The sequence below is a fragment of the Anabrus simplex genome, chromosome 4 (genome assembly GCF_040414725.1).
Source record: "Anabrus simplex isolate iqAnaSimp1 chromosome 4, ASM4041472v1, whole genome shotgun sequence".
NCBI lineage: Eukaryota > Metazoa > Arthropoda > Insecta > Orthoptera > Tettigoniidae > Anabrus > Anabrus simplex.
In genome coordinates, this window is record NC_090268.1 from 367,617,402 (window position 1) to 367,643,890 (window position 26,489).

General features: G+C 38.3%; 1 protein-coding gene across 1 annotated transcript in view; it reads right to left on the reverse strand.

Annotated features, from left to right (window-relative positions):
* Top1 (topoisomerase 1) overlaps positions 1-26,489 on the reverse strand; it is a 296,538-nt gene that overhangs the window by 23,220 nt on the left and 246,829 nt on the right. Inside the window, exons 15-16 of the mRNA XM_067145807.2 lie at positions 13,545-13,682; positions 245-444 (exon numbers count right to left, since the gene is read on the reverse strand). Of these exons, the coding sequence (XP_067001908.1) occupies positions 245-444; positions 13,545-13,682 (338 nt within the window). The remainder of the gene's footprint in view (positions 1-244; positions 445-13,544; positions 13,683-26,489) is intronic.

Here is a 26,489-nt window from a genome sequence, read left to right on the forward strand (position 1 = left end):
AAATTTCCTAACCTAAAAATTCGGAGATCTTACATACGTACGGTTACAAACTCAGGAAATATTTGTCTGTGGGAAGTAGGAAATTAAGCTAGAAATTATCTAAATATCAGAAAATCAGGTAACCCAATTAACCATGTGTAACCTACACTCAGTACAATTAAACAATTGGAAAAGCAGACGTGTAAAGGAGTACTGTAATTTTTACATAATAATAATAATAATAATAATAATAATTACTACTTACATTTTATTCTTCGCTGTACCATGGTTTTTATGATCCTTCTTTGCTTGTTTGTATTGCCTTTCAGCTTCCTCCACCTGTTCTCTCTTGGTTTCAATCTTGTTTTTGAGATTCTCCATGGACTTTGCATGAGTTTTAGGGACAGCTCGCTGATGGTTACATAGGATGGCTACAGCACGGTTTGCACGGTTGTAAGCCAGGATCTGAACATAGAAAATGTTTGTAGCAGCTACTTAATTAAGACTAACACATGAAATGTATCTAAGCTGGGGAAGAAATATTTACAGTGGTAGAACAACTCAAATAGTGAAAGTCACCCATACTTCCACACATGTACTCAAGAGTATGGTTATTTTACAGTCAGATTTGTAAAGTAACTGGTGTACATAGCCACCTGTCAGGTGGTTGCAAGTGCAGCAGTGACCAATCATACATACGACGCCCAGCAGGTCAGGCAGCCTACTGCATGGCAGCTTTCCACAACTAGTACAAGCCTTCTGTTCATAGGTGGAATCATATACAGTATTCCGTTTAAAAGCTGAGGAACTTCTCTCTCTCTGAGTTGAATTGAACATGTAGCAGGAATTAGTTCATTCTCAAAGGAGGGTGATTCACCGTTAGGTAGTCAGCAGAAATGGCCAGCCGTAGTAAACGTTTAATTAACACTATGAGCCCGGACGTTTCAAGATGGTGTCCCTATCCTGTGCCGGCGTATTTTAGACTCTCAGAGAAAAAAAAAATCACAGTTCTATCAGTTTTCGCATTATAAAATAACAAATTTATATACGTATTGTACAAAGAGTGGGCTACCCCAAGAAATCAAATAAAAAATGCTTACCTTCAGCATTGGAAAGAAACTTAGGCTACAATATTGGTCCATTATGATATCCTTGTTCACGCACTTGAATTTCTAATTCACTTGAAAAAGTTCGATAGTTTTTAGTCACGGAATAACAGAATTACACATTGTTATTCCCAATACTTAGCTTTGGTATGGTAACACCCAAGACATTCTCCTATGCAAAGACCTACGTCACATTTACGACAATATATGGTTGTCATTTTCTTCACAGCATGACCGGTGTTATGTTTGGACTTGTAGCAAACTTTGCACGTACGCTGCGCGTGACCTTCCTTCATCGCGCCTACTGCAGGTATTCTGTCTGGAAAATGATCTCTACCTACTAGCCTTCCGCAGTTGATGCTCGTGATTCTTCAGTAATTTTGGCCCCAACACTACTCACCAAATCATCTGCTAAATGTTCACAAAATTTCGAAAGGGGAAGTTTTTGTGAAGAAGCCTTACGGTACAGTATATAGGCATTCACTATGGCAAGATCAAACAGATGGAAGAATAATTTTTTCCACCACTTGATCGATTTCCTTGTGAATGCATAATATGCCAACAATTGGTCGGACTTATCAACACCAATATTGAATTTGTTATAGTCTACTACTGCTGACGGTTTGGATTTCTCGTGGCTCCCTCTTGCTGCAGGTACTTCAATCATGTCATCATGTGCAGTGCTCACCATATAAACGTCACAAACATCTCGCCACTTTATTGCTAGAAGGTGTCCTTTCTGTAATGACATTTTTCACCCTTTTTCAGTTTTTTCGCAAACTCTAATTTTGGCATTCCTTTCCGATTTGGTATCACGGTGCCAGCTGCTTTAGTCTGACAGTCCCACAGATGGTCATAATTATACAGTATAAATCAACTACTTGAGAGATGATTTCAGACTGTCACCTCACTACACTTTCATTCTAAATCTGTGAAGTCATATAATCTATCATTAGAACACACGCACATAAATTTGAGCTTACCTAACCGGAGCGCGCGAGGAGTACGTATGTCAGCAATTACGTAAGATCTAACTGAGCGCACGTGGCTACGAAACATCGTCCCTAAGTTGCACCACCAATCATTATTGATCGACAACACCACCTAACGATAGTAAAGGAAATCGACAACACGTCAAAGCAAAAACTAATTCGATAACGTGAATAGCTTTTGAGTGGATGAATTTCAAAGATCATGGTAGTAGTATTACTAACAGCGGCACTCAGGCACACGCCGCATGGTAGTAATATTACTACCGGCGGGCGCATAGTGTTAAAAGGAATGAAATCAAACGTATATTTACAGTATAGCCAGAGTGAATCAGGCAGCGATATGGTTTCAGAAAATTATATACCGGTAATTTTATTTACTAGCAGTAAAAGTGATAGTCACGTTACAAAAAGTTCAGGTTAGAGTGAGAGCAAGTTTGAATGTGACAATGATAAAGCCCAGCCTGCCTCCAAAAAGATAAAGAAGGTAACGGAAGAAAGCTGGGAACAGAGAAAAACAGGTGATAAACTATCCAAATAAGGTTTTACTGGAAATTCTGGTATAAATCCCATCACAAGCAGCAACCTCCCTCTAGATTCATCCCCTGCAGACATAGAATATGAGAAACTCAGAAAAACTGCACCAGTTGTAAACCATTTGAAACAAAACTTCAGAGAAGTTTACTATTCTAGACCAGGATATGGCAGTAGACGAAAGTCTAGTAAAATTTAGGGGAAGATTATGCTGCATCAAAAAAAGACCTGATTTGAAATAAAAATATATAACACTTGCAAGACAGACCAAATAATTGCTGGGATTTTCTATTAATACAAAGAAAAGGCCAGCCCAAGCAGAAGTGACTGGGATGTTATAAAGTGAGGCTATGGTCAAAGAATTCATGAAACTGCATCTTGAGAAGAGGTACACAATTTATGTTGATAATTGGTATACCTCATCCTCCTTATTTCTGAATTTGTCTTTCCAGAAAACCAATGCAGTAGGAACAGTGCATGTCATTAGAAAAAATATGCCATGAGAGTTCAAGTCTGGGAAAATGGGGAAGGGGAAGGTAATGGTAGTGTATTCACACAAGTTGATGGCACTAAAATGGATAGACAGGAAAGCTGCCACTGTCCTATCAACTTCCAATGATGAAGAAGAAATGATACATGGTCAAATGAGATATAAAAACCAACATCTCAATCTCAAAACCAAATTTAATCACAAACTGTACGTTGGTATGGTGATGTGAAAAGATGTCTTGCCAGTGCTCCAAATATATGAATATGTGGCATTGGTATTATTTCAAGATCAGAATGTAAAAATGAGTTATTAAAAAAAAATCTTTTTACAATTTTGCTTTACATCGCACTAACACAGATAGGTCTTACGGCGATGATGGAATAGGAAAGGCCTGGGAGTGGAAAGGAAGCGGCTGTGGCTATAGCAGCTCGATTAACGCTCCAGGTGGAGGCAAGCAACACTACAGCTGACATGATATAAATGTACCAGGTAACGACAAGAACTGTCTGAGTAATCTTGCAAGTGTGTCAAGTTCACCCTTGCCCCATTCCTCTACGGGGTAGGGTGTCTGGTTAATTTACAAGACTTTAGATACCGAAGGCATAACCAACAATTTAGAATTGCTCTTCTCATCCATACATAATAGGGAGGAAAAAGAAATAATTCCAATGCAGAGCAATTCAGATGAGCATACAGGAAGGGATTACTGCGACAGATTGACCCATCAACACAAGTGATTCTTCTCTTATGTGTATGTGTTACGGTTCCTTCTGATGACAGCACCTTTACGCATCATGATTGCTGTGCTACAAATTATGAGTCATTCACCAAATACTCTGTAAATGTTGTTGAGTACATAGCAGGAAATGTCATACATGAGGTGGGAAAGAAAATTAAAAGCCACGACTGTCTGAAAGTTATATTTGCTCAGCACTCCAAAGAGAAAAAAGAACTTATTGTCTAGAAAGATATAAAATACAGTCTCTTTATCCAGCTCATGATGTTAAGAAATTGTTACATGGCTGAAAAGGTATTTAGAAAAACGTTACTGTCGCAAAGACGTAACATAAACATTACGTTAAAAATTACAGACTGAAGTTCTCTGGTCAGTTACAGGGCAGTTGTTTTACAGCAACAATAATTTCTTTACTGCTACAGAGTTCAGTAAGGAAACCCATTACACCAGCATGACAAAACTTCTCTTTGCAGCATTTTAAATTAGTCTGCACTACAGAGTTATTACGCAACAACTGAAAGGAGTAATCATATGGCAGGGCACACAAAATTACTTTTTATGGGACAATACATCAAAGCTAGAAACTACTTATCGGTTCATGTGATTGGCAGAGCTGTTTTGAAATGGGAAATGTGACTACTAATAGATCAATATAAAGTTCAATTTGCTTACTGTAAACTTTATTTCCAATTTATGTTATAAAAATGTTATGTAGAAAGGTTGCCTCTGGAATGGATGATAACTCACTAAAGTGTGTTTTAATTATTTTCTTGGCTGTTTAGATACGCATCCTAATCCGTAATTTTGTACTGTAGGCTTACACTCTTCTGCAAATTGATAAATTGGAGATTTGTGGATATCTCCATATCTTTGTGATAAAACAATAATTGATTTAGTCATTTTACAACAATATATCGCTTGAAGGAAAAACAAATTGTTATGGATTTTGTTCATTCTATTTTAAGTTTCAGTACATTGCGATTCTGTAGGGAACCTGGCTTAAGGAAAACTTATATGCGTCAAATAGTTGCGCTTTACATCCGACATTTTCATCATCAACTCAAATAATCTCTCTTATACCTTATGAATAAGATATGTGTGACAATGTCTCATATTCTCGCTCTGTTCCGCACTTGCTTACACAACGCTCTGCTTAATGAGGTACATTTAAGACATGGTGGTCGCCAGTTCAACTTTCTTCAAAGATGGCAGAGTGATAGCCACGCTATGTATTATATTCTTGCTCATTGTGATTCACCATGAAATAAAACAATTAACTGCACTTGGTACTAAACAAATATATTCTTAAAGTTTGAGCGGGAAATCGCGGCATTTGCTGCGATACTGAAATTGCAATATAAAACTCAGAAATTAAAATGGAATGCAAGCTCTATGCATTAAATTTAAAGTACACTTGAAATCTTCCTACCGGAAATTTATCCCTCATTGGTTCACACTACACTTGACACTTTAAATGTTGTTGTGACGTGTTTCTTGAACCGGCATCAGTTATAGTTATCTCAGACCTGTTTTGCTGAACTATCCTCTTATTGGGGACTCACCTTCACCAACAAAAAATCTCTCATTAGCATGATCTATATATTCAAGCACACTGCTCAATCAGTTTCAAACGTTGCCCACAATATTGTTAGTCTCCATATCAAAGACTGTACTTTCACCTCCCACAGAAACGACACAAGTCGATTCGACTGAACATATATGGAACACACCCCAATCATCTAATACGTCTAACTAGTGTAGACGCTCCATCCATCTGAACACTCACTATGGGATGTAAGCTGTTTTATCATCTCTCATTGTCACATGGCTCACCCCTAAGGCATGGGTAAATCAGACTGTGACCTCATTCAAGCCAACCTTGTGTGTCAATGATCGTGTGCAGGGTAAGATCATATGAACTGCTCCTTACGGTAAGACTTCCAAGAGCACTTAGTGCTTCAAAATGAACGCAGTGACATATGGATAACCTGTAGTATGACTCTACACTAAATGTAGTTGTATTTCACCACTTAGTCCAACTCCTCAAACTTACGTTCACACTTACGTAGCAGCAAATCACGCCGCATACAAACTTCCTTAATTCTAACACACACATACATACGGCACATAATAGATTAAATGAAATGGACTGAGCGATAAATAAATAGATAATTAATAGAGAAATCGATGCTGGAACTGAATAAATAATAATAATAATAATAATAATAATAATAATAATGATGAATTTGAACAGTTACCCAACAAATATGAAAACATGTGCAAAGTATTATTGCAGATCACACTTTTTCTAAAACAAATGTTAGTAGAAGCCTTTTATTTCAGAGCAGTGGATTAATAAGCATTATTTTCTGGCCACACAATGAATTGGAGGTTACACTCGACCACGTGTGACCAGGAGGAATGACTTCGGCTGCCATTCTGAATGTATTCTGATCAACTTGAGTGACCAAGTTGAAACTCAAAGGTGCGAGTTCAACATTCGCGACCTCTGCACGCTTTAAGATGTGGATGCCAGTCCACTTTCTGACAGTTTTTAATTTTGTCTTCATTAGTAAAGAATTTTATGACTCTTTTCGTATACAAAACTAGACTATCACAAGACAAATATACACCACGCTAGTCAATTTCACACTTTTATGTTCCTAATCCAGATATAGACTACCATATCACGTGACAAATATTCACTACACTACACTGTACCACTCAACACAAAATAAATACAGTATCTAACTTCTGAATGGAATGCAATATACAAGTGCAAATAGGTTCACTGTGTTATTCGGCAATCTCGCTGATAACCGGCAAGCAAAATTGAATATTCCTGAGGCTAATGGCTTACTCCCCATATATGTAACTTATCCTGTGAAGTTCAGGAATTCAAGGCCCTTTTCCGTAATGACGCAATTGTGGCGACTGCTCTTACCAGAGTTGGAAATCACATTTCTTTCAGGGCTAGAAAAATGTGATCGGACCACGCGGTAATAGCGAATTCGTGATGTAGTTAAGTGCGGTATTTATATATAGATTTAATACGATGAGTATCGGAACTTCAAATTTACAACAAGCTAAGGGGAAAAACGTGTTAATGAGGAACGCACAAACGAGGTTTCACTGTATTACTGTATCATATATTAGGTGACTATAACTGACAAAAGACTGAGGGATATAATAGAAACACAGTTACAGGAAGAACAATATGGCTTTAGACCGAATAGATCAACAATAGACTTGGTACGTACGTATACAGCTGACGTGTTGGTGCTTAACTTTATATTCGTAAGTGAATTGTGTAACAACGTATGTAAACTAGGCCTACTGTACTTAAGCATAATGGTTTGCCCTACAGGACATTCAGTTATGGAGAAGAAGAATGCTAGACAGTTTACAAATGGTGAAAAATTAAAGTTTATTGAGAAAGCGGATGCTAATCTACACAAGAAACGCGTGCAAATCATCCAGATGTTGGACATTCCTAGGATAACTTTAAACATAATTGTAAGCAACGTGCATAGTTTAATTGTAAATTGTAAACAAAACACTTGTTTCTTCGTTTTCACCATAATTATTTTTACCTTTAAACCTAACTTTGCAATTGTAATTGTTTTTCATTTCTTTAGCACATTCACTCTTTATGACAATTTTTTCGGTCCCCACAAAAACGTCCTAACTAGTTTTGGCTGTATTTAATAAGGGGGATAAGAAGATATGTGATGATTATTGAGGAAACACACTTTTATCTCTTGTAGAAAATATATCTGAAAGGGTACCAGAAAAGATAATGAGAAGAAAGGTAGAAGGATAATTGCAAGAAAAGCAATATGAAGTGTAAGATGTAATGCTGCCAAATACTGACATATGCAGCAGAAACCTGGACAATGAAAAAATATAGCAGAATAAAATCCAGGCCAGTGAAATGGAATTTTTAAGTATGATAGGAAAGACAGGAAAAGACAGAGCAAGAAATGAGAACATCAGGAAGGAAATTGGAGTGGAAAAGCTTTATGACAGAATGGAGAGGGATATACACTGCTGTTTGTAGAAAGTGAAACACCAAGACCGAGAGCTATGATCACAATGCAATTTATTCCACATATTAAGGACATGGCAAGACACAAATGATTACAATTACAGAACTGTACATGCACGGTGACCGTGGAAATTCAGTATGGCGTAGCGCCGCAAACGTCATGGCATGGAATCAAAGAGCGCCTAAATATGCTGCTGGAGAATACTCTGCCACGCGGTTTGCAGGCGCGTCCATAAATCATCAACAGTGGCTGCAGGAGGACCTGAACGAACAAGTTGCAGACCGGCCATATCCCAGACATGTTCAATGGGTGACATATCCAGCGAATGGGCAGGCCAGGGAAGTAGTGGTATCCGTCGATCTTCGAAGAAGGCTTGCACATTCCTCGCCACATGCGGCCGGACATTGTCCTGCTGGAATATGGCGTCTGGAACGGCCTGCAAGAGGGGCAGTGCCTCGGGCTGTGAAACCTCCCTGATGTAGTGGTAGCTGTTCAGATTGCCCTCAAGATGCAGGATGCGAGATCGCATGTTATAGGCAATTGCGCCCCAAACCATCACACTTGGCATTTGTCCGCTATCTCGCTCAACAATAGAGTCTGCCCGATGGCGTTCACCACAGCGGTGTCTAACGCGCATGCGGCCATCTCTGTAGGACAAGTTGAAGCGGGACTCGTCCAAAAACACTATGTTTTGCCACTCAGCAATCTGTGTCGGTGTTCACGTCCCCATTGCAGTCTACGGCGTTGGTGGTTGCTGGTCAATGGAATCTTGAGCAGTGGCATGCGTGCCACCAGTGCAGCCCTCAGAACACGGCGTCGAACCGTCGATCCAGACATCCCCACACCCGTTGCAGCGCTCCAACGCCGAGCCAACACCGTGGACGAAGCTGTTCTGTCTGTTACGGCCAAGCGGACAAGATGGCGGTCATCTCGCGTTGTGGTCACACTGTGTCGTCCAGTACCCTCTCGGCGCTGTGTACGGCTCTCTTCTCTCCACTGATTCCACATATGCCTCACTGTTGAAGCAGCGTACCCTGTACGAGCCGCAATGTCACGGAACGACAGACCCATCTCCCGGAGCCCTATCATTCTGTTCCGTTTGAACGCACTCGCATGCTGATATTCCCTCCTGTGATGTCGGCGAGGCATATTGGCACTTAGATACACGTTTCCACTTCGTATGACGGCTCCGCACTGACCGAGCATTGCGTAACACTGCCCTGGCCGATCACACACAGAAGGCCACCACTGGGCCTACGTGCACGCCATCTCTCTGCATTTTAAATCACTTATTGTGGTTCCACTGTTTTACACGTCCTCTGATTTTGGCGTGTTTCAGACCATTGCTTCTGAGTGTTTCACTTTCTACAAACAGCAGTGTACTTAAATGGTTTGGATATGCTAAAAGGATGGAAGAGGAAGACCTATGCTATGGTGGTTGAAAGCTATCTGAAATAGTATAATTAGAAAAAAATCTGGATTGCAACACAGTTAAGGAAGAACAATAGATGTTGGACACAGGGATGATTACGATGATGTGAGATACGAGTTGCCCACACTGTCAACAACAGAGCATTTCCCTGACTTTACTCAGTCGCTCCACTGTTGTTATGGGGTACTTAGTGCATTCTCTCTTTACCTTCGAGTACTACCAAAATAATAATAATAATAATAAAAAATGCAGCCAATGGCCATATTATAATACAGTTATAGCCATAGTGGTCAATGTATAGTTCTATAGTTTATATAGCACTTAACTATTACAGAATTTTGTCAGCGAGATTTGTCTGTTTTTGCATTTTGTCACATGGTATACATCACATGGATCGCCACAGAGTTTACACTAGCACAGTTCACTGGGGTAATGGTAGGTATCCCTCTTGCAGATTTTGTAGTGGAAACCATAGACCGCAAAGCGAGTCATGGTGTGCCTCAGTTCATAGTTAGCCGTTATCCATTCCCTGTTGATCATCGTGTCTGTGGAGAAGAAATCTAGCCATATATCTTCCCTTTTGTCCTGAAGTTCCTTTAATAGGCTCTGGTATGCTCCTGATGTGGGCAATGCTAATTCAAGCCTTAGATCTTCAATATAAAAGGGTTCTCTGGCAAGCAGGTAGACCAAGCGTGATGGGGTAAACTTACGGACTCCCAAGGCTTTTTTCAGAAATCTAGCTTTTACCTTTTCAGTTTCTTTGATGTCTTTCTTTTGCAGTTGTTCCCAAATTAGTGTCAGGCCATAGGTTAATATCGGTGAGATCTTTCGCTTAAACACTTTCAACGCAATTTCCAATGAAATTTTCTGTATATTCTGGATGCTGTTCATGGCAGATATGGCAATTGCCACTTTTTCCTTGATGTGGTAGCTGAACGTGTTTCCGTTTGTCTGTACTGTTAATCCAAGATACTTAAACTGTGATACAACTGTTAGTGGTTCTCGTCTGTAGTATATTATATCACTGGCTGCTGGCTTGCCACCTTTCCTTAAAGTCATTGTCACCATTTTCTTCTCATTTAGTTGCAATCCATTGTGTGTAGCCCATGATGTAAGTTTATTGAATGCTTCTTGAAGGTTTTTTATTTCTCAAGACACCAGTACCATGTCGTCTGCGTACGCATATATTTTCACATTTCCTGAAGCAATGATCCTGGAAATGTCCGCAGTCACAATATTGAAGAGCAAGGGGCTGATTGGATCTCCTTGTAATACGCCAATCTTCTGCTCTAGTGGGTCTGACACGTCCACATAGTCATCTATCTGTATCATGTTATTGTTCAGAATATTCCTCAAAATTTTTGTGATGTGGTTTTTACCAGTAATTGCTTCTAGTTTCTCAATAATCATAGTCCTGCTTAATAAATCAAAAGCCTTCTTGTAGTCTACGAAGACAGCATGTAACTTTCCTTTAGGGATTCTTAATGCGTCTTTTATATCTTCTAATAGACATTGTATTGCCTGTAAGGTTGACTTTCCCTTTGTGAATCCAAACTGTTCTTCTGGTATTGCTCCCTCTACTAGGGTGTATAAACGGTCTGTTAGTAGGCTAGTTAGTATTTTCAAAGCTGTACATTCTAGGGCTATGCCACGATATGAATTTGGATCTTCCGTGTCTCCCTTTCCTTTGTATAGTACTTTAAGAGTGGCAGTTCTCCAATTAGGTTAGTTGCGATACATTTGAGATTTTCATAATATATTCCATCCGGTCCACATGCCTTTTTGTTTTTCGCCGTATTTATCGCTCGTTCTACCTCTTCCACAGTGAAAGGTTCATAGCTAATTTTCGAGTAATCTTCCTCCCTCAGATCGGGTCGCGTTTCGTATGCTTGTAGGACACTTAAAATGCCGCTCCCACGTTTCCAGCGGGATGTCTCTTGGGAAATGTGGTTGTCTTGGTGATCCTATCTTGTACCATAGTTGTTCTGCCTCTTCTATCATTCTTCCCTCTTCTTTTGCCTGGAAGATTTCTTTCGCTTCCCTTATGATGTCTTTGTCTTCCTAGCTTCATTATATTGTCTAAGGGATGTGTCTGTTGGTGAATTTCTTGCTCTTCTGAGTGCCTCTAGTGCAACTTATCTCGCTTTGTAGCAGATGTGATTGAACCATGGCTTCGCCTTCATATTTTGATGGATGTTGCGTATGATTGCATTCGTATTTCTCTTATAATATCTCCGGTATCTGTGTCCTTTAATATGTCTAGGTCCAATTTTCTTCCTTTAAGTATATTTCCTCTTCCATTTTTGGTTATTGGCGTGCATTGAAGGTTTGTGGTGGTGTCCACAGGTAAGTGTTTCCTTGCTACGACGTTTGTTAGTACTTTTTGTTGCGATGATTGACTATTGCTGAACACTAAGTCGATTGTGCTGCAGCCGTTTACACATATACAGTATATGTTGGAGAGTCTTTCTTATTTATAAGGTTTAGGCCTTCCCTTTCCAGATAGTTTACTACGGTCTTTGACTTGTCCTGTTTTATATCAATCCTGCAATTTAGATCCCCTGCTAGTATTATTATTTCTTTGTGGGATACTGCATTGAGAGCTACAGACAGATCGTCAATAATATAGTTTTCTTTATAGTCTGGTTGAAAGTAGATCGCTATTATTACACAGAGCTTCGTTCTTACTACTAGGGTAGTATCATATTTTAGTATGACGGTGAATGGGGATAGTCTTGTTTTTAAGAGCACCGTGATACCACCTTTTGGTCTTCCACGTAAACCTTTAGTTGCAAAGAGATGTATACAGTAAAATCCATCATAACTCCATTCTGTTTTGAGGAAAGTTTCGGTTAATATTACTGCGTCATAAGGTCGGAACAAATTCTCTGGCACTAAACTAAGAACATTATTTAATCCTTCAATATTCCATAATATCGTTCTTAAAGATTCTTGAGTGTCTATTACGTTTTCTGTGGTTCTTTCCAAAATTATTAATCAAACTAACCCCATGGCGCTACATCCCAGATGGGTCATGGCCAACCCAACTGCTGCTCAGCCTGAAGGCCAGCAGATTAATGAACTGACACAAGGCCAACACTATGAATTTTCTCAGCCATTATTCTTAGCTTGCTAGACCAGGGCCATTATCTCTTCTCAAATGCACTCATACAGGTGGAGTAGACCTTGAACAAGCCATTACATTGATGTAAAAATTTCCTAACCTGGCCAAGAATCTACACCAGAACCTCCAGATAAGAGGTAGGTTTGCTTCGCTACCTTTAGACTGTGGGGTTGGCAGCATTTATAACACTCAACCTATTTACTGAGGCCTAATGAATATCAAACTCCTCTTAACAATCAATCTACCCTAATAGTTGAATCACTACCCACCAGCCTGTGTTCGATATAGAAGACTCCCTTTCCCTTCCCATAGCTGTTAAACTTCACTATGATGCAGTTCTGAGTTCACAATCCCCATACAGTGAGATCTGTTAATATTCTGCACAGAAATGTACAGAGTCTTTCTTTTCTTTAATAGGATAACTGCTACTTTGACAAGTCATGAACACCAAATACGTGGCCACTCTTGATTTCTTAGTATTATTCTAGAGCATCAGTACTTCTTTGTACTTTATGTTGCTACACTTCAGTTTTTTAGATGGTTTATGACTTCCATGTTGAAGCCTTTAGCAGCCTTAAGGTACTCAGTCATGGTATTCATGACACTGATATTTCCACAAATCAATCAGGGAAATATCTCTGGAATGACCTTACCTTCACCATTTTTTTGGGAGCATGGTATCTCTAACATTAACAGCTATCTGCTTCCTTAGATATAACCAAGTTAAAGTTCTGGGACTCTGCATTTTTTACTCTTGTTTAGTTTCTTTTTTTTACAATATTAGTTAAAGGTGTAAGTAGACAGAAATTAACATACAATAAAAGTACCAAACCTGACTTCACTCTTTTTTAAGATCGATTTTGGAAAGTGAAAAAGAAATCTGCCTCATTTTAGAAGTCCAAGGGAGTGAGGTATCATAACAATTTTAAACATTTTATGGAAGAAATGTAATTAAACGGTTGCCCCTCTTCTCTCTTCATCTATACCATAAAAATAAGAAGGCATTAGTATATGAACAAATTCCTCACAAAATATCAAAAAGAACAAGAAGTAAAATCCTCCACAATATTCCTTCTAACAAAAATAATTAAACAGTTAATTTTACCTTTTCAGCTACACTGTACTCGGGATCAGTGAGTGCCTTCAGCTGCTCTTGTAAGGTGATGGATGCATTGTACGTTCGGAATACTTTGGCAGTCAATCCTTCCATCAATTCATTTAAATGCTTATTTAGAACGGTAGTCTGAAAAAGAAAGGTTGAATTAATTATTAAAATAATTACAACTGATAAGAATAAATATTCAGCCATTCAGCCGAAACATGTACCAAACTTTAAAAATCATAATCTCCTTAATATATTGAATTGTGTTGACTAAGCTGGATGCTTTTTATTTAATTTCTCCCTTTTTAAGGAAATTTTATGTATTAAACATTGTCAATACGTAACCTTATGAATATGAGATTCATGAACTGTAGTTGCCAGCTCAACTCGAAATTGAAGGCAATCTTGTGCCGAATCCCAAAGAAGCCCAAGAGTCTTACTAGCTTCTTCAAAAACCAGGAAGTCCCTTTGTTGCTTTTGTTCTCCAAATCCTGCGATCTGTTTACTGTAAGAGCTCCATTTTCTCAGATGCATTCCACCACTCTTGAGATATCTTGTATTTGCTGACGTAGCTGGATGTCTTCTAGGGTCCCTCCTCCACCTAAGCAATCACCCATATAAAATTCATCACGAATAGCCCTTGCTGCTGCCAGAAATTTGCTTTCATGAAGAGTAGTCAATTCATTTACTCATGGCAATATTGCCCGATCTTCAGGTTGGACGAGGATATGCCGAAACATCTTTTCCACATCTGATGTTTTGATGCACTTACAGCTGTGAAAGCTAAGTACGATGTGAAAAAACCTCACTGCAAATTACATCGTCATGAGCTTGTCATTCAATTATGTCCCAAGCGGTATCTTCACTAAGGCATCAAACACCACTCTAATTTCAGTGGCATCCCTGTCGGGACATACTGCTGTTTGATGGGTATGAAGTATGAATTCGCCACTTCTTGATTTTGGTTTGTTTCAATCAAGCTCATATGCCCTAGTTTTTTATATTGATCAATGAAATCTGTGTAAGCAGCCTTGAGTTCTTGCTGACTGCTTGACTTCTTTTTTATAGACAATAAACATTATTTGGTTTTAATTTCCACTTTAAACTCCAGCTGTTAACACTGACTGCAGCACTGAATGTGTATTGAGTATACACGTCAACTGATATGGAAAAATAGTCTAAAAAACTGCGGAAGCCTTTTCATTTTTGTTATAAGTGAAAATATGTTATGTCCATTGCAATGGACATGGGGTCTGAAAGGGTTAATCATCTGACTAACGATTCTTAATTCTCCGAGGATGACATCCGGCTTCATAGGCAGCCTTATGATGAATCTGCCTGTTTCATCTCTTGAAACTGTGTCCGTGAACTGTCTTTCACATATTATTTCTTTGGCTAAGTAAAACTGAATTTCTGGAATTCCCTCGTTTCCCGAATTTCACATCTGATTTGATAATTGTCAATTGATAATTTCCATGCAAGCAGTTTTGATCCTTGTTTATTCTCTAAAATTTCATCGCCTAATTGGGTGTTTTGAAGAGCTACTTGTCCTTCAGCTGCATTTTTGGGTGGAACTATTGACTATTTTCTGATGAAGTCCAGCACCAATCAATACAGTGGAACCTTGGTTCACCCTTTTCAGATGACCACGGAAAAAAGCGTACGAAACAGGAAAACGGAAAATCTGGGAATGAATTAATCCCATAGAAAATTGGATAAACACCACAATAGTGCAATATTACCTGGATACTGTTATTATAATCTTACAAAAAGTTTTGCATAAATTACACAATTAATAATCTTGACCATAGTGGCCGGTATTTGATCCGTATTGACTTGATCACAACAAATATGTAGGTGGATGGTCCGCCTAGTCAATACTAAATATTAATTATTTATATTTATTTACGTAAGTCTAGTACATGTTTCAGGAATCTATATATATTCCCTTCATCAGCTAGTCAAATTAAAATTAAAATTCCTGTACACAAAAAGACCTGATAAAAAAAGGGGGGGGGGGCATTAAGAAATCCAAAACTATGTCAAATTGTACAGGCAATAGTTTTGGATTTCTTAATGGGGCCCCCTTTTTATTAGGTATTTGTGTGTACAGAAATTTTAATTTTAATTTGACTAGCTGATGAAGGGAATGTATATAGATTCCCGAAACATGTACTAGACTTATGTAAATAGATATAAATAAATATAAATAATTAATATTTAGTATTGACTAGGCTGACCATCCACCTACATATTTGTTGTAAATTACACAAGTTAAAAATCTTGATAATTTAAATTCAGTTTTAATGTGGAAATTTTCCCATAGGAACATTTCTCAGCTCAGTAACTTTGATCAGCCAAGTTAGTCAGAAAATATGCTACTAAAAATATGCCAAGCCAAGCAACAACCGATCAATGTCAAGTAGTCTTTTAATTCTTTAATCTACAGTGGAACCTCGATCATCCGTTCCCGGAAACTGTGTTCAAATTACGTGGTCCCGCGATCATCGTAATTAAATCACGTAAAAATCCTGTATTATCCATTCGTCGAAGAAACGATTTCCCGGATCAACTGTCAGAAATTTCAGTCCCATCAATGCTAAATCCTCAATATATCGTTTTTTAATAAACTGTACCTCACGAAAGGACAGCTATGCATGCTTTGGACCTTGGCGTTAACGCCCCGTCATCGCTATAATTAGAGCAAGTACTGTACTGGAAAAGCGATCGGCGGTGAACTTGCATAAAGGACCATCTTAGCATCGCATTCAGGTGGTATCCTTTAGGAAATCTCGGAAATCATAAAGCAGAGAATGGCCACAACAAATTGTAAGGAGACACGGTGCATTTTGACAGCTCTGCTTTAAGACGGAATGAGTTTCGTCAAATGTTCGCACTTATAAAATGTTCGAATTATATCTAGGGTTAGATGTTTATATTTTTAATTTTGTTTCGATCGTACTGCCGAACAGGTTTTCGGCACTCTCTTCAGGGCACTGTAGAGTAATTGGGCTTTCAGGCAGGAATCGAAAATGCTCCCTCTTAACACAAAATAGTATTTTAATATTATCGTACACGATCATATTATCGAGACCAGAACAGATGTTGCACCTTACATTAAAAAAGAAAGCCATGGGAGGTTTTGGGATTGCCTATTACTGTTCTGATGGTTATAAGTAGGAATGAAGATGGCATTCGAGGTAATCTCACAACAGCGAAGGAACAGATCGCGAGAGTGGCAACATTTAAATACCTGGGATGTCACATCAATGATGACTGGGACCTTACTCACGAGATCCGATGCAGAATTGAGCAGGCCAGAACTTCTTTTCAGAGACTTAGGAAACTTTTGACAAGCCGTGACCTTTCCATTTCACTACGGACACGACTACTCCGGTGCTACGTTTTCAGCATTCTGTTGTACGGCGTTGAGGCATGGACACTAACTGAGACCATGTGCAAGAGATTGCAAGCATTTGAAATGTGGACGTACCGAAGGATGCTTAAGATACCTTGGACAGCTAAAATGACCAATATAGACGTTTTGCACCGTATGAACAAAGAACCAGAAATTCTCACTACCATCAAGAGAAGGAAACTAGAATACTTTGGTCATATGATGCGGAACTCTAAATACCACCTTCTGCAAGTAATACTCCAAGGGAAAATTAATGGAAAACGTGGTCCGGGGAGAAGTAGGACATCATGGCTCGGCAACTTGAGCCAGTGGTTTGGGGTGACAAAGCTTACTCTGTTCAGAACAGCTATGAACAAACAACAGATCATGCTACTGATCGCCAACGTTCTGCGAGGACATGGCACATGAAGAAGAAGAAGTTCTGGTCCTAATGTAAGCCTAATGTAATGCCAAAAACCGCAGTAGTTTTATTTGCGCATGTTACATTTAGATGGGTTGTATCATTTCCAACTCTAAATGACATGAGCAGCGAGCACGCTTTCCAGATGACCTGATGGTCACGAATAACCGTAATTTCTGAAGTTTTGATGACATTCCTTTTTTCTCTTTCCAATTTGATTGGATTAGTGACGGAGAGAATTGAATATGATGCATTCGAGAATTTTGAGAATCGATACTTACATTCAAAACCATGTTTTTGAGTTCAACATAACCTTTAAAAGTCGACGTAGGCCTAATTTATATGGTATAAGATTTCCAGAAACTGACTACAAACAGTATACTGGAGACCAAATTACAACGAAAGTTTAAGAAAAGAAGGGATTTCACCATCATGTTGGGCGCTTTTGTATCTAATGTACTTTATTTTATTAGATGAGAAAATTAAAAACTACTTGTGGTCGACTGTCGTTTGGCTTGGCCTTATTAGATTTTTCGAAGAGTTTGGCTAATCAAAATTACGCAACTGAAAGAAGTTTTCACGGGAAACTGACAAACATTCTCCTGTAAAATTGAATACGAGGTACCTATCGAGATTTTGAACTCGCGTACCGGTAATGAATGCGTTTTCGCGGTCTAACATGTCTGCCTATCATCCAGAGGGCCCGGGTTTGATTCCGACCAGGTCAGGCAATTTTACCTGGATATAAGGGCTGGTTCCAGGTCCACTCGGTCTACGTGATTACTTTTAATTGAGGAGCTATCTAATGGTCAAATGGCGAACCCGATTTAGAAAGCCGGGAATACTGGCCGAGGGGATTAGTCACACGGACCATGCGTCACCTCGTAATCTGCTGGCCTTCGGGCTGAGCAGCAGTCGCTTGGCAGGCAGACCCATTGGGGCTGTAGTTTGGTTTGGTTTAGGAGTTTTTGTAACATTATTCGTGTTTCATTTTTGTGATGTTCAGCCATTTTCATTCATTCCCGTATTTTCCCTTGTCCCGTGTTGTACGTTTTATTTTCATGGTCCCCCGAAAAACGGAGAATCGAGGTTCCACTTTAACTAAATAAAACAGTCAGGGATGAAAACATTCTGGGAGGAGAAGAAAAGACGAACCAGTAAACCAGTTGTTTCCGGCAATCCAAAGTAGGCCAAAACCCCCTTTATTTTTTAGATCACTCCTTGTTATTTGGTCACTGGTAAGTTTTTGTACAGTAAGTCTTGCTCATTATCATTGAGCCTCCAAGAAGTTAAAGCTTATGTTTTACTCGAAAATATGGTTTAGAATGCAAGTATCCACTCTCAAAAATTCTCAAATACACTATATTCAATTCTGCCCATCACTAATCACATAGGCCACAAAATTAATTCAAAGGATAATCATCAAAATTCCAGAGATGTTGGTTTCTTCATGACTTTGAGCTCAGCTGCGAAGTGCATTGAGACACACACTGCACAAGCCAGTAAGCTACAAGTAGAAATTAATAGAAACTTTTTAAATGTTAGGCCCAGTAACTAGTGCCGTGAGAGTAGTGCCAAATCTTACTTGGTGACAATTGTAAGAAGTCTGTCAAAAATAAACATCTAACTCTGGACAAAAGCATGAACATTTGACAAAACTTGTTCTGTACTCAAGTAGAGCTGCCAGAATGGGCTCTGTCGCCTTCCAACTGTTGCAGTCACTCTGCTTTATGACTTCCATGATTTTCCCAAACAATATCAGGCAAATGCGATGCAAGGACGATTGTATAAGCAAGTTCACCACTGATTGCTTTTCCGGTAGTAGCTCTAATTACTACAATGAGGGGACGCTAACGCAAAGATCCACGGGCATGACGTTTCCGCCCTTTTGTTCTTGTTATTTGAAAACCAGTGCAGGTAGAAAGTCCTCCTGTCTTGTACCACATAAATTAGGCCTACCTGACTTTAAAAAGTTATTTATGTTGTACTCGAGAATATGGTTTTGAGAGCAAGTATCGATTTTAAACAGTTCTCAAATGCATTATATTCGATTCTGCACATTATGAACATGATTGAGGATTTAGTGTTGATGGGACCGACATTTCTGGACGATTTTATGTGGGAAAGTGTTTCCTTGAGCAACAGATAATGCAGGATTTTTAAAAGATTAAATTACTATGTTCACGGGACCATGAAATTTCTCTTGGCTAGCTGTTACCTGTGGCTTCGCTCGTATGGATCTCATAATTTGAACTCGCTTTCCACCCCCAACACCCCCCCCCCCCTTTAAGTGGACTTTCCAAAAACTAAAAAGACAGGTTTCTTTATTTTTAAAGGAGATTCCAAATACCAATTTTCACGTCTGTAACGTATTCAGTTTTAGATGTATAAGTATCCCAATTAAAGGATTCAACCCTATTTTCTGCCATTTTCACCCCCTACCTTTATGTGAATTTTCCAAAAACTAAAAAATACATGTTTATTTTTAAAGGAGATTCCAAATACCAGCTTTTATTTCTGTAACATGTTAAGTTTTTGAGATTACTCATTTTGCACTTCTTTTAACCCCCTTATGTGGATTTTCTGAAATATATATATATATGTGTTCCTTTATTTTTAAAAGAGATTCCAAATACCAATTTTTATGTCTGTAATATGTTAAGTTTATGAGATATACTCATTTTAAAAATTCCCCCCCTTTTCACTTCTTTTCGCTTTAAGTGGATTTTTCAAAAAGAAAAGAAAACATGTTTATTTTTAAAGGAGATACCGAATACCAATTTTCAAGTCTTTGAACTCTTCTGCTTTTGAGATATGGATATACTCATTTTTAAAATTAATTCCCCTTTTCACTCCATTAGCGATGGAATATCAAAAAACTCCCTTAGTGAACACCTATACTCCAATATAAATTTATCCCCATAATTTCATGCCTTTATGTCTAGTAGTTTTGGCTCAGCGATCAGTGAGTGAGTGAGTCAGCCAGTCAGTCAGGACATGTTATATATATCTAGATATGAGTAAAGAACTGTAATCACAGATGAGGATATGTATGGATGATGTTATACTGTATAGAGTAGTAAATGAATTGCAGGATTGTGAGCGACTGCAGTGGGACCTAAACAATGTTGCGAGATGGACAGCGGACAATGGTATGATGATAAATGAGATGAAAAGTAAAGTTGTACGTTTCACCAAGAGGTAAAGTCTCGTCAGTTTTATTTACTGTGTTGATGGTGTGATAGTATTTCATGAGGAACACTGTAAGTACCTAGGTGTTAACATAGGAATGATCTACATTGGGGTAATCATATTAAAGAGGTTGTTAAGAAAGGTTACAGATCTCTGCTCCAGTCACCACAATGAGGGGACGGCAATGCAAAGATCTACAGGCATGGCATTGCCACCCTTTCATTCTTCTTACTTGATCACCAGTACATGTAGTCAAATATTTTAGTCTTGGACTGCATAAATTAACATTCAGCCTACTTGACTCAAAGATTATGTTTGCTGTACTTGATAATATGATTAAGAGCGCAAGTATCAATTTTCAACAGTTCTCAAATGCATTATAGTAGATTCTGCCCATCACAAAAACATTTCATTGAGGATTTGGCATTGATGAGACTGAAATTTCTGGATGATTGATGCAGGAAATAGTTTCTTCAAGGAATGGATATTGCAGGATCTTTAAAACATGATTCACTTAGAATGTTTGTAGGACCACATAATTTTTCTTACCGTACATCTACAAATGATACAAGTAAAGAACTGAGTGAATTGGAAAGGATTGCAATAAGGATTTGTATAAATTCAAAGGAATCTTGTTACTGATTTGAGGTTATATGACAAAGGACAGCAATTTACATTTATGAAGTTGGGAAGATAATTGGACTTTCATTATTTTCTTACTATTATTACTGATCAGAAATGGAATCAAAGATGAGGCTATTTGCGGATGATGATATACTCTATAGCAGGGTTTTCCAAACATTTTTGTATCTGAGGAACGTTCATCGTATATGTACAAATGTCGAGATTCACAGAGACTCATGCATTCAGCATTGCGATGTCAACTTTGAAATCTGGTCTTTTATTCATTGTATGTATGTAACCTCAAATTGTACTTGCGTTGATTGCCAAATAAATGATATGCTGCACTCTGCTGAACATGGTGACCTCAACAGTCTGATTTTCGTCACGAACAAGAATGAACTATCCGTGAATGATTCCACAAATCTGATGTTACTCTTTGTTACTCTGCTGCTTAACCTCAATGGTGCTGCACTGGTTCAACTTTTTGCATTTCACAATGTTGCGTGCATTGAAATTGAACATCTGTTACTGAGAGCCGCCTGTTGCGTGCCACTGTTTTGAAATCTATATATATAAAATAAGAGTTGTGTCTGTACATTGCTCAGAATTTGAAAAGATTGGTATTTCTGTATCGGTCATGTCCACAGTAACAAGGAAATGCACTTTTTACTTTTCCGTAATTTCTGTCTGTCTGTATGTACACGCATCACGAGAAAACGGCTGAAGACAATTTAATAAAAATCGGTGTGTAAAGTCGGGGAATGATCCTCTACAATCTAGGCTATAAAACATTTTATTCACGCTGAGTGAAATGGTAATTTAGGGGAAGGACTAAAATTTAATTCTCAAATATTTATACTATCAGAGGTCCTATCGATAAATACTACATACTTAAAGTTCTGTAGAATTAAACTTCCGATCATTTATGTCTTAGGGCCTGTACTACGACAGCCAGATAAAAGTGCGGTATAAATTTATTTGGCAGTTTGGACATTTATCTGGAAGTTCGGTTGAAACCGCGTACTACGACTTTCGTTTATGTGCAATCTGGGAAAATATTCTCGAATATAGCTATGCCGCAGTTGGAGAGGCTGTTAACGCTCTTATCTGGGACTTAGCTCCTATCGGGGACGCTACTGTAAAGAATCAAGATGGCTACTCATCAAGATGAATCTACATCTGCATGATGCTGTGCAAAATTAAGTTGTTACAACGTAATTTATGTATATATTTATAAAGTATGTCATGCTTCCTATCCAGCTATCACAGAATTCTTAAAGATTTCCCAAGCTAGCAAGTTGTTGCTACTGAGAATATCACTAGTACACAAGCAGGCAACCGTAAGCTTCATGGCTAGTCGTGGTCGTTAGGGCAGCAAAGTTTGCTGATAAGCAGTTTTTCGTGGGTTCGAGTCCCAATAGTCTAACATTTTTTTACATTGCAAATGGTAGTCGGTAGGGTACTAGAGGTGATAGTACACATTTCCTAATCATTAAAATGCGTGTCAAAAGCGTGGGTTCTATTCCAAATCAATCCGCGACGCACACATGGAGTAAAGGTATACGACGTAGTTGATGGCGATTCGTCCGTCAAATGAGGATGTTAAGGAGGTTATATTTCTTTTACTTCATAACAACTTGATACAAAAGTATTTACGCTAAAGTGAGATAAATGCTTGCCAGTTACTATTCTCAGGTTGTATTGAAAGGAAAGAAACTAACTACTTATTCAATCAGCAAACAATTTTTGAATTAATAATAAAATTAATGATCCCACACTGCATCAGTGGCATTAATTACGAATATAAACTTTAATTTCGTCGTAACACGCAACCTCGTAAATAGTACTAGACAAAAAAGATACATAACCTGAATCTTAACTTTTGTGTCCAGGTTACATTTTCAGTCTTTTTATTTTCTATAACAGTTTCAGTTTCATTACACAGTTAATTTATTTTAACATTTCTTCGTATGTGTATATTTCTATCCTAATTCTGTTTTTGACCTGGACTTCCACATTATAGCTTTATAAGAGTCTGATATTGGATTCTAGTAATACAATTTCAAAAGGAATAGTGCTAAACAAACGAAAACACCATGGAACACGTATACCATCGCGCTAAATTTCACTATATTTTCAGTAAACTTATTACCAACCCAATAAAAATGTTACTACATCTTCCGCATTACAATACCGTAGTTAAAATCCGTTGGTAGTACGCAAGAAAATATTTAACTTCTAGTTTGCAAAATTGCAGCCTACGTATCTGGCTGTTTATCTGAGTCGTAGTACAGGCCCTTATACATTTTTACGCATCGGCTATGATAACACAGATAATCATGAATTTGTATTTTTGTTGCTAAGTCCATATCAACGCCGAGTCACGAGAAAATGGGTAAACAGAATTTGATGAAAATCAATATGCAGAGTGTCGGGGAATAAGAAACTACAGTCTAAGCTATAAAAGTTTTTATTCACTTGAGATGAAATTTTAGTTTAGGGGAGGCGCCTAAAATTTAATTTTTAAATACCTATGTTATTAGTCTGATCGAAAAGTACTACCAAACAAAAGTTATAGAGAATACAATTTCCGATCATTTTATGTTTCATTCAGTTTTACCATACCGACTATAAAGAGTGGTATTTCAAAGTCAGAAGAAAACTAAATGTGAAGGCCTACAATATCGAAAGCGAATAACATTGATTAACAATAACATTTCATTGACCATTATTTGTTGTGATGTTCTTTGTCTCTTATGCTGCCATTCAACTCCGATATATGGGATTACTGCTGCTTACCGAGTATAACAGCTTGACTGAATATTGGCGGGAAATGGCTGGGGAGTTAGAAAACTTTCTTTAGCATGCCATTCCTCTGGTTCATACATTTTCCGATACTGCTGGTACGTAACACACTGGTTCATCATAGTATTACAGCTATTCGATCCCTACCCTGTCGCGCTGTTTTGAATGAGCAGTGTGCACAATTATTCCTTGAATGCCCAAATTTTTATTTTTTGAAATGTTCAATTTTTCTTAATAAACATTCTTAGGGTAGGATATTATTCAAGGAAGATCCATTATTTTGAAGCAAACATGTTTAGTTTTGGAAATATAGGGTGTTATTTATTTGCAATGCTAGGCGCTTAAGTAGTAGTCTGCAAGGTACCAACACGTCTTCTTCAGGAAAATAATGAAAATAAGAGGACAATGAGCATGGAGAAGAATATATAAGTTATTGCTGAGTTGATTTACTAAGAGACAAAATAAAATAGTTTATATACAATAAGACATTATTTACAGTACCTATTACACACACACACACACACACACACGCACGCACGCACGCACACACACACACACACACACACACACACACACACACACACACACACACACAGAGTAATAAAAAAAATATTTATTAGAAAATTATATTGAAAACTGACAGGATATTCAGAGTTCTTCAGTTTACTGGTGTGATCATTTGCTGTGGGTTTCTCTGAAGATTCAGTGATCTGTTATGTCCCTTTGTGTGGAACGGAATGAAGCAACTTATGCAGAGCCCAATGTCACACTGTACACACACTGTACGGACTATGCTAAAGCGTTTCTCATATGCACACCTTCTTCTTTTATTGTCTGGGACATACATCACAAGGTAAGTCTCGCCCGTTGTACCATACAACTTCATGTACGCGACCTTCCCCCCCCCCGCGCGAGAGCGCTGCGCACCCCGCTACCTGGGCTCCGTGCCGTAGGATCCGACGTAGTATTGTGCCACTTCCCGCTTGAACTGGAGCTGCGTCATTTTAGGCCGTGACATGTTGCTGAGGTACCAAGCATTTTACAGGCTGAAGTCTAAAATCCAGGAAAAAATTGCCCACCACCATTTTTTGCTCCTAATCGCCATGCGGAATCTGTTGACGTTCTCGTCCATGAGATCTGTTCCTCCCATAAATGTATTATAAATTCCAAATAGTGCAGGGCGTTCTACCATGATGACTTTCTTATCTGCCTTGGAAAACCTCTTGACCAGATCTAGTGGGAAGACAGGGTGAACTGTAAAAGCGACAGTTACAGCATTGTTGTCGTGCCAGCGAGCAATTATCAAGTCATCATTGCTTACTTTGTAATCGTATGTGCCTCTAATTTTCCCTTTTATTTCCTTTGTAGGAATTTTAGGATTCTTATCTCTTACAGTTCCAGTGCCTGTGTACCCACATGACTTTAGATACGAAAGCAAGTTCATGCTCGTAAACAAGTTGTCAAAGTAGAAATCAAAACGTAGCCCCTTGATATTGTCGGGAAATTCATTTATCAAGTGAATCATCTCAGATGCTGATTTTCCAATGTGTTTACTAATATTACCATGATACCCTGGACCTTTACATTGATATATATCAAAATTGATTAGGTATCCTCCCTGTGTATTTAGGCACCATGCTTTGTAGCCGAACCTGATAGGCTTGCCTCTTATGAACTGTTTATATGAGTGTCTTCCATAATATGCTATCATAGATTCGTCAAAATTTATTTGTCGGGTGGGAATGAAGTGCTTCATAAAGTTTTCTTTTATTTTCTTGATAAAAGGTCTCAACTTCCACAACTTGTCATTTGGGTCAAGGTCACTGTTATCGGCAAAATGCAAAAATATCATTATCTGCATAAACCTGTTCCGCTTCACTGAATTAGTTATATAAATATTTTTCAGATCACCGCACGAATCCCAGTAATATCTCACACCAGGTAGCAGATTATAACCTGACATTATGAGTATTCCGAAAAAGCACTGCAGTTCATTCTTGGTTACGAGTGGATCTGAACAGTTCATGAATAACGCATAATTTCGTATTTCCTGCAGTATGCAATCAAATAAATCATCAACAAAGAACAATCTGAATAGTTCAACAGGGGAAAAGTCACTATACTTCTCAAAGTCACTATAAGGAAAGATACTGGAGGGTGGTGAAAAGTCTCTTACAGTCCATTTTCGTGTAACTTGAGGTATGAACGGATTTCAATTAGAAACACAATGAGCAGCTACAGAAGCAATGCTATCATTAGGCGGGACAGTATCACACTATCATTGTAATCTTCCTCCAGTCTTTCTTGGTTGGAAAGAACAACCTTAGCTCCGCAGCAAGCTGCCTATGACTCAGGTTGTCAATAAACCTTCCCTCGTCCTCTCTGCAGAGTCTTCATCGGAAAGGGCTGTAGGCTCTGGAGGTTCTATATAAATAGTATCTACCCCTTCATCTCGCTTCTCTACCTCCTCGAGAATTTCTGCTAATGTTAAGCCCCTGAAATAAATATG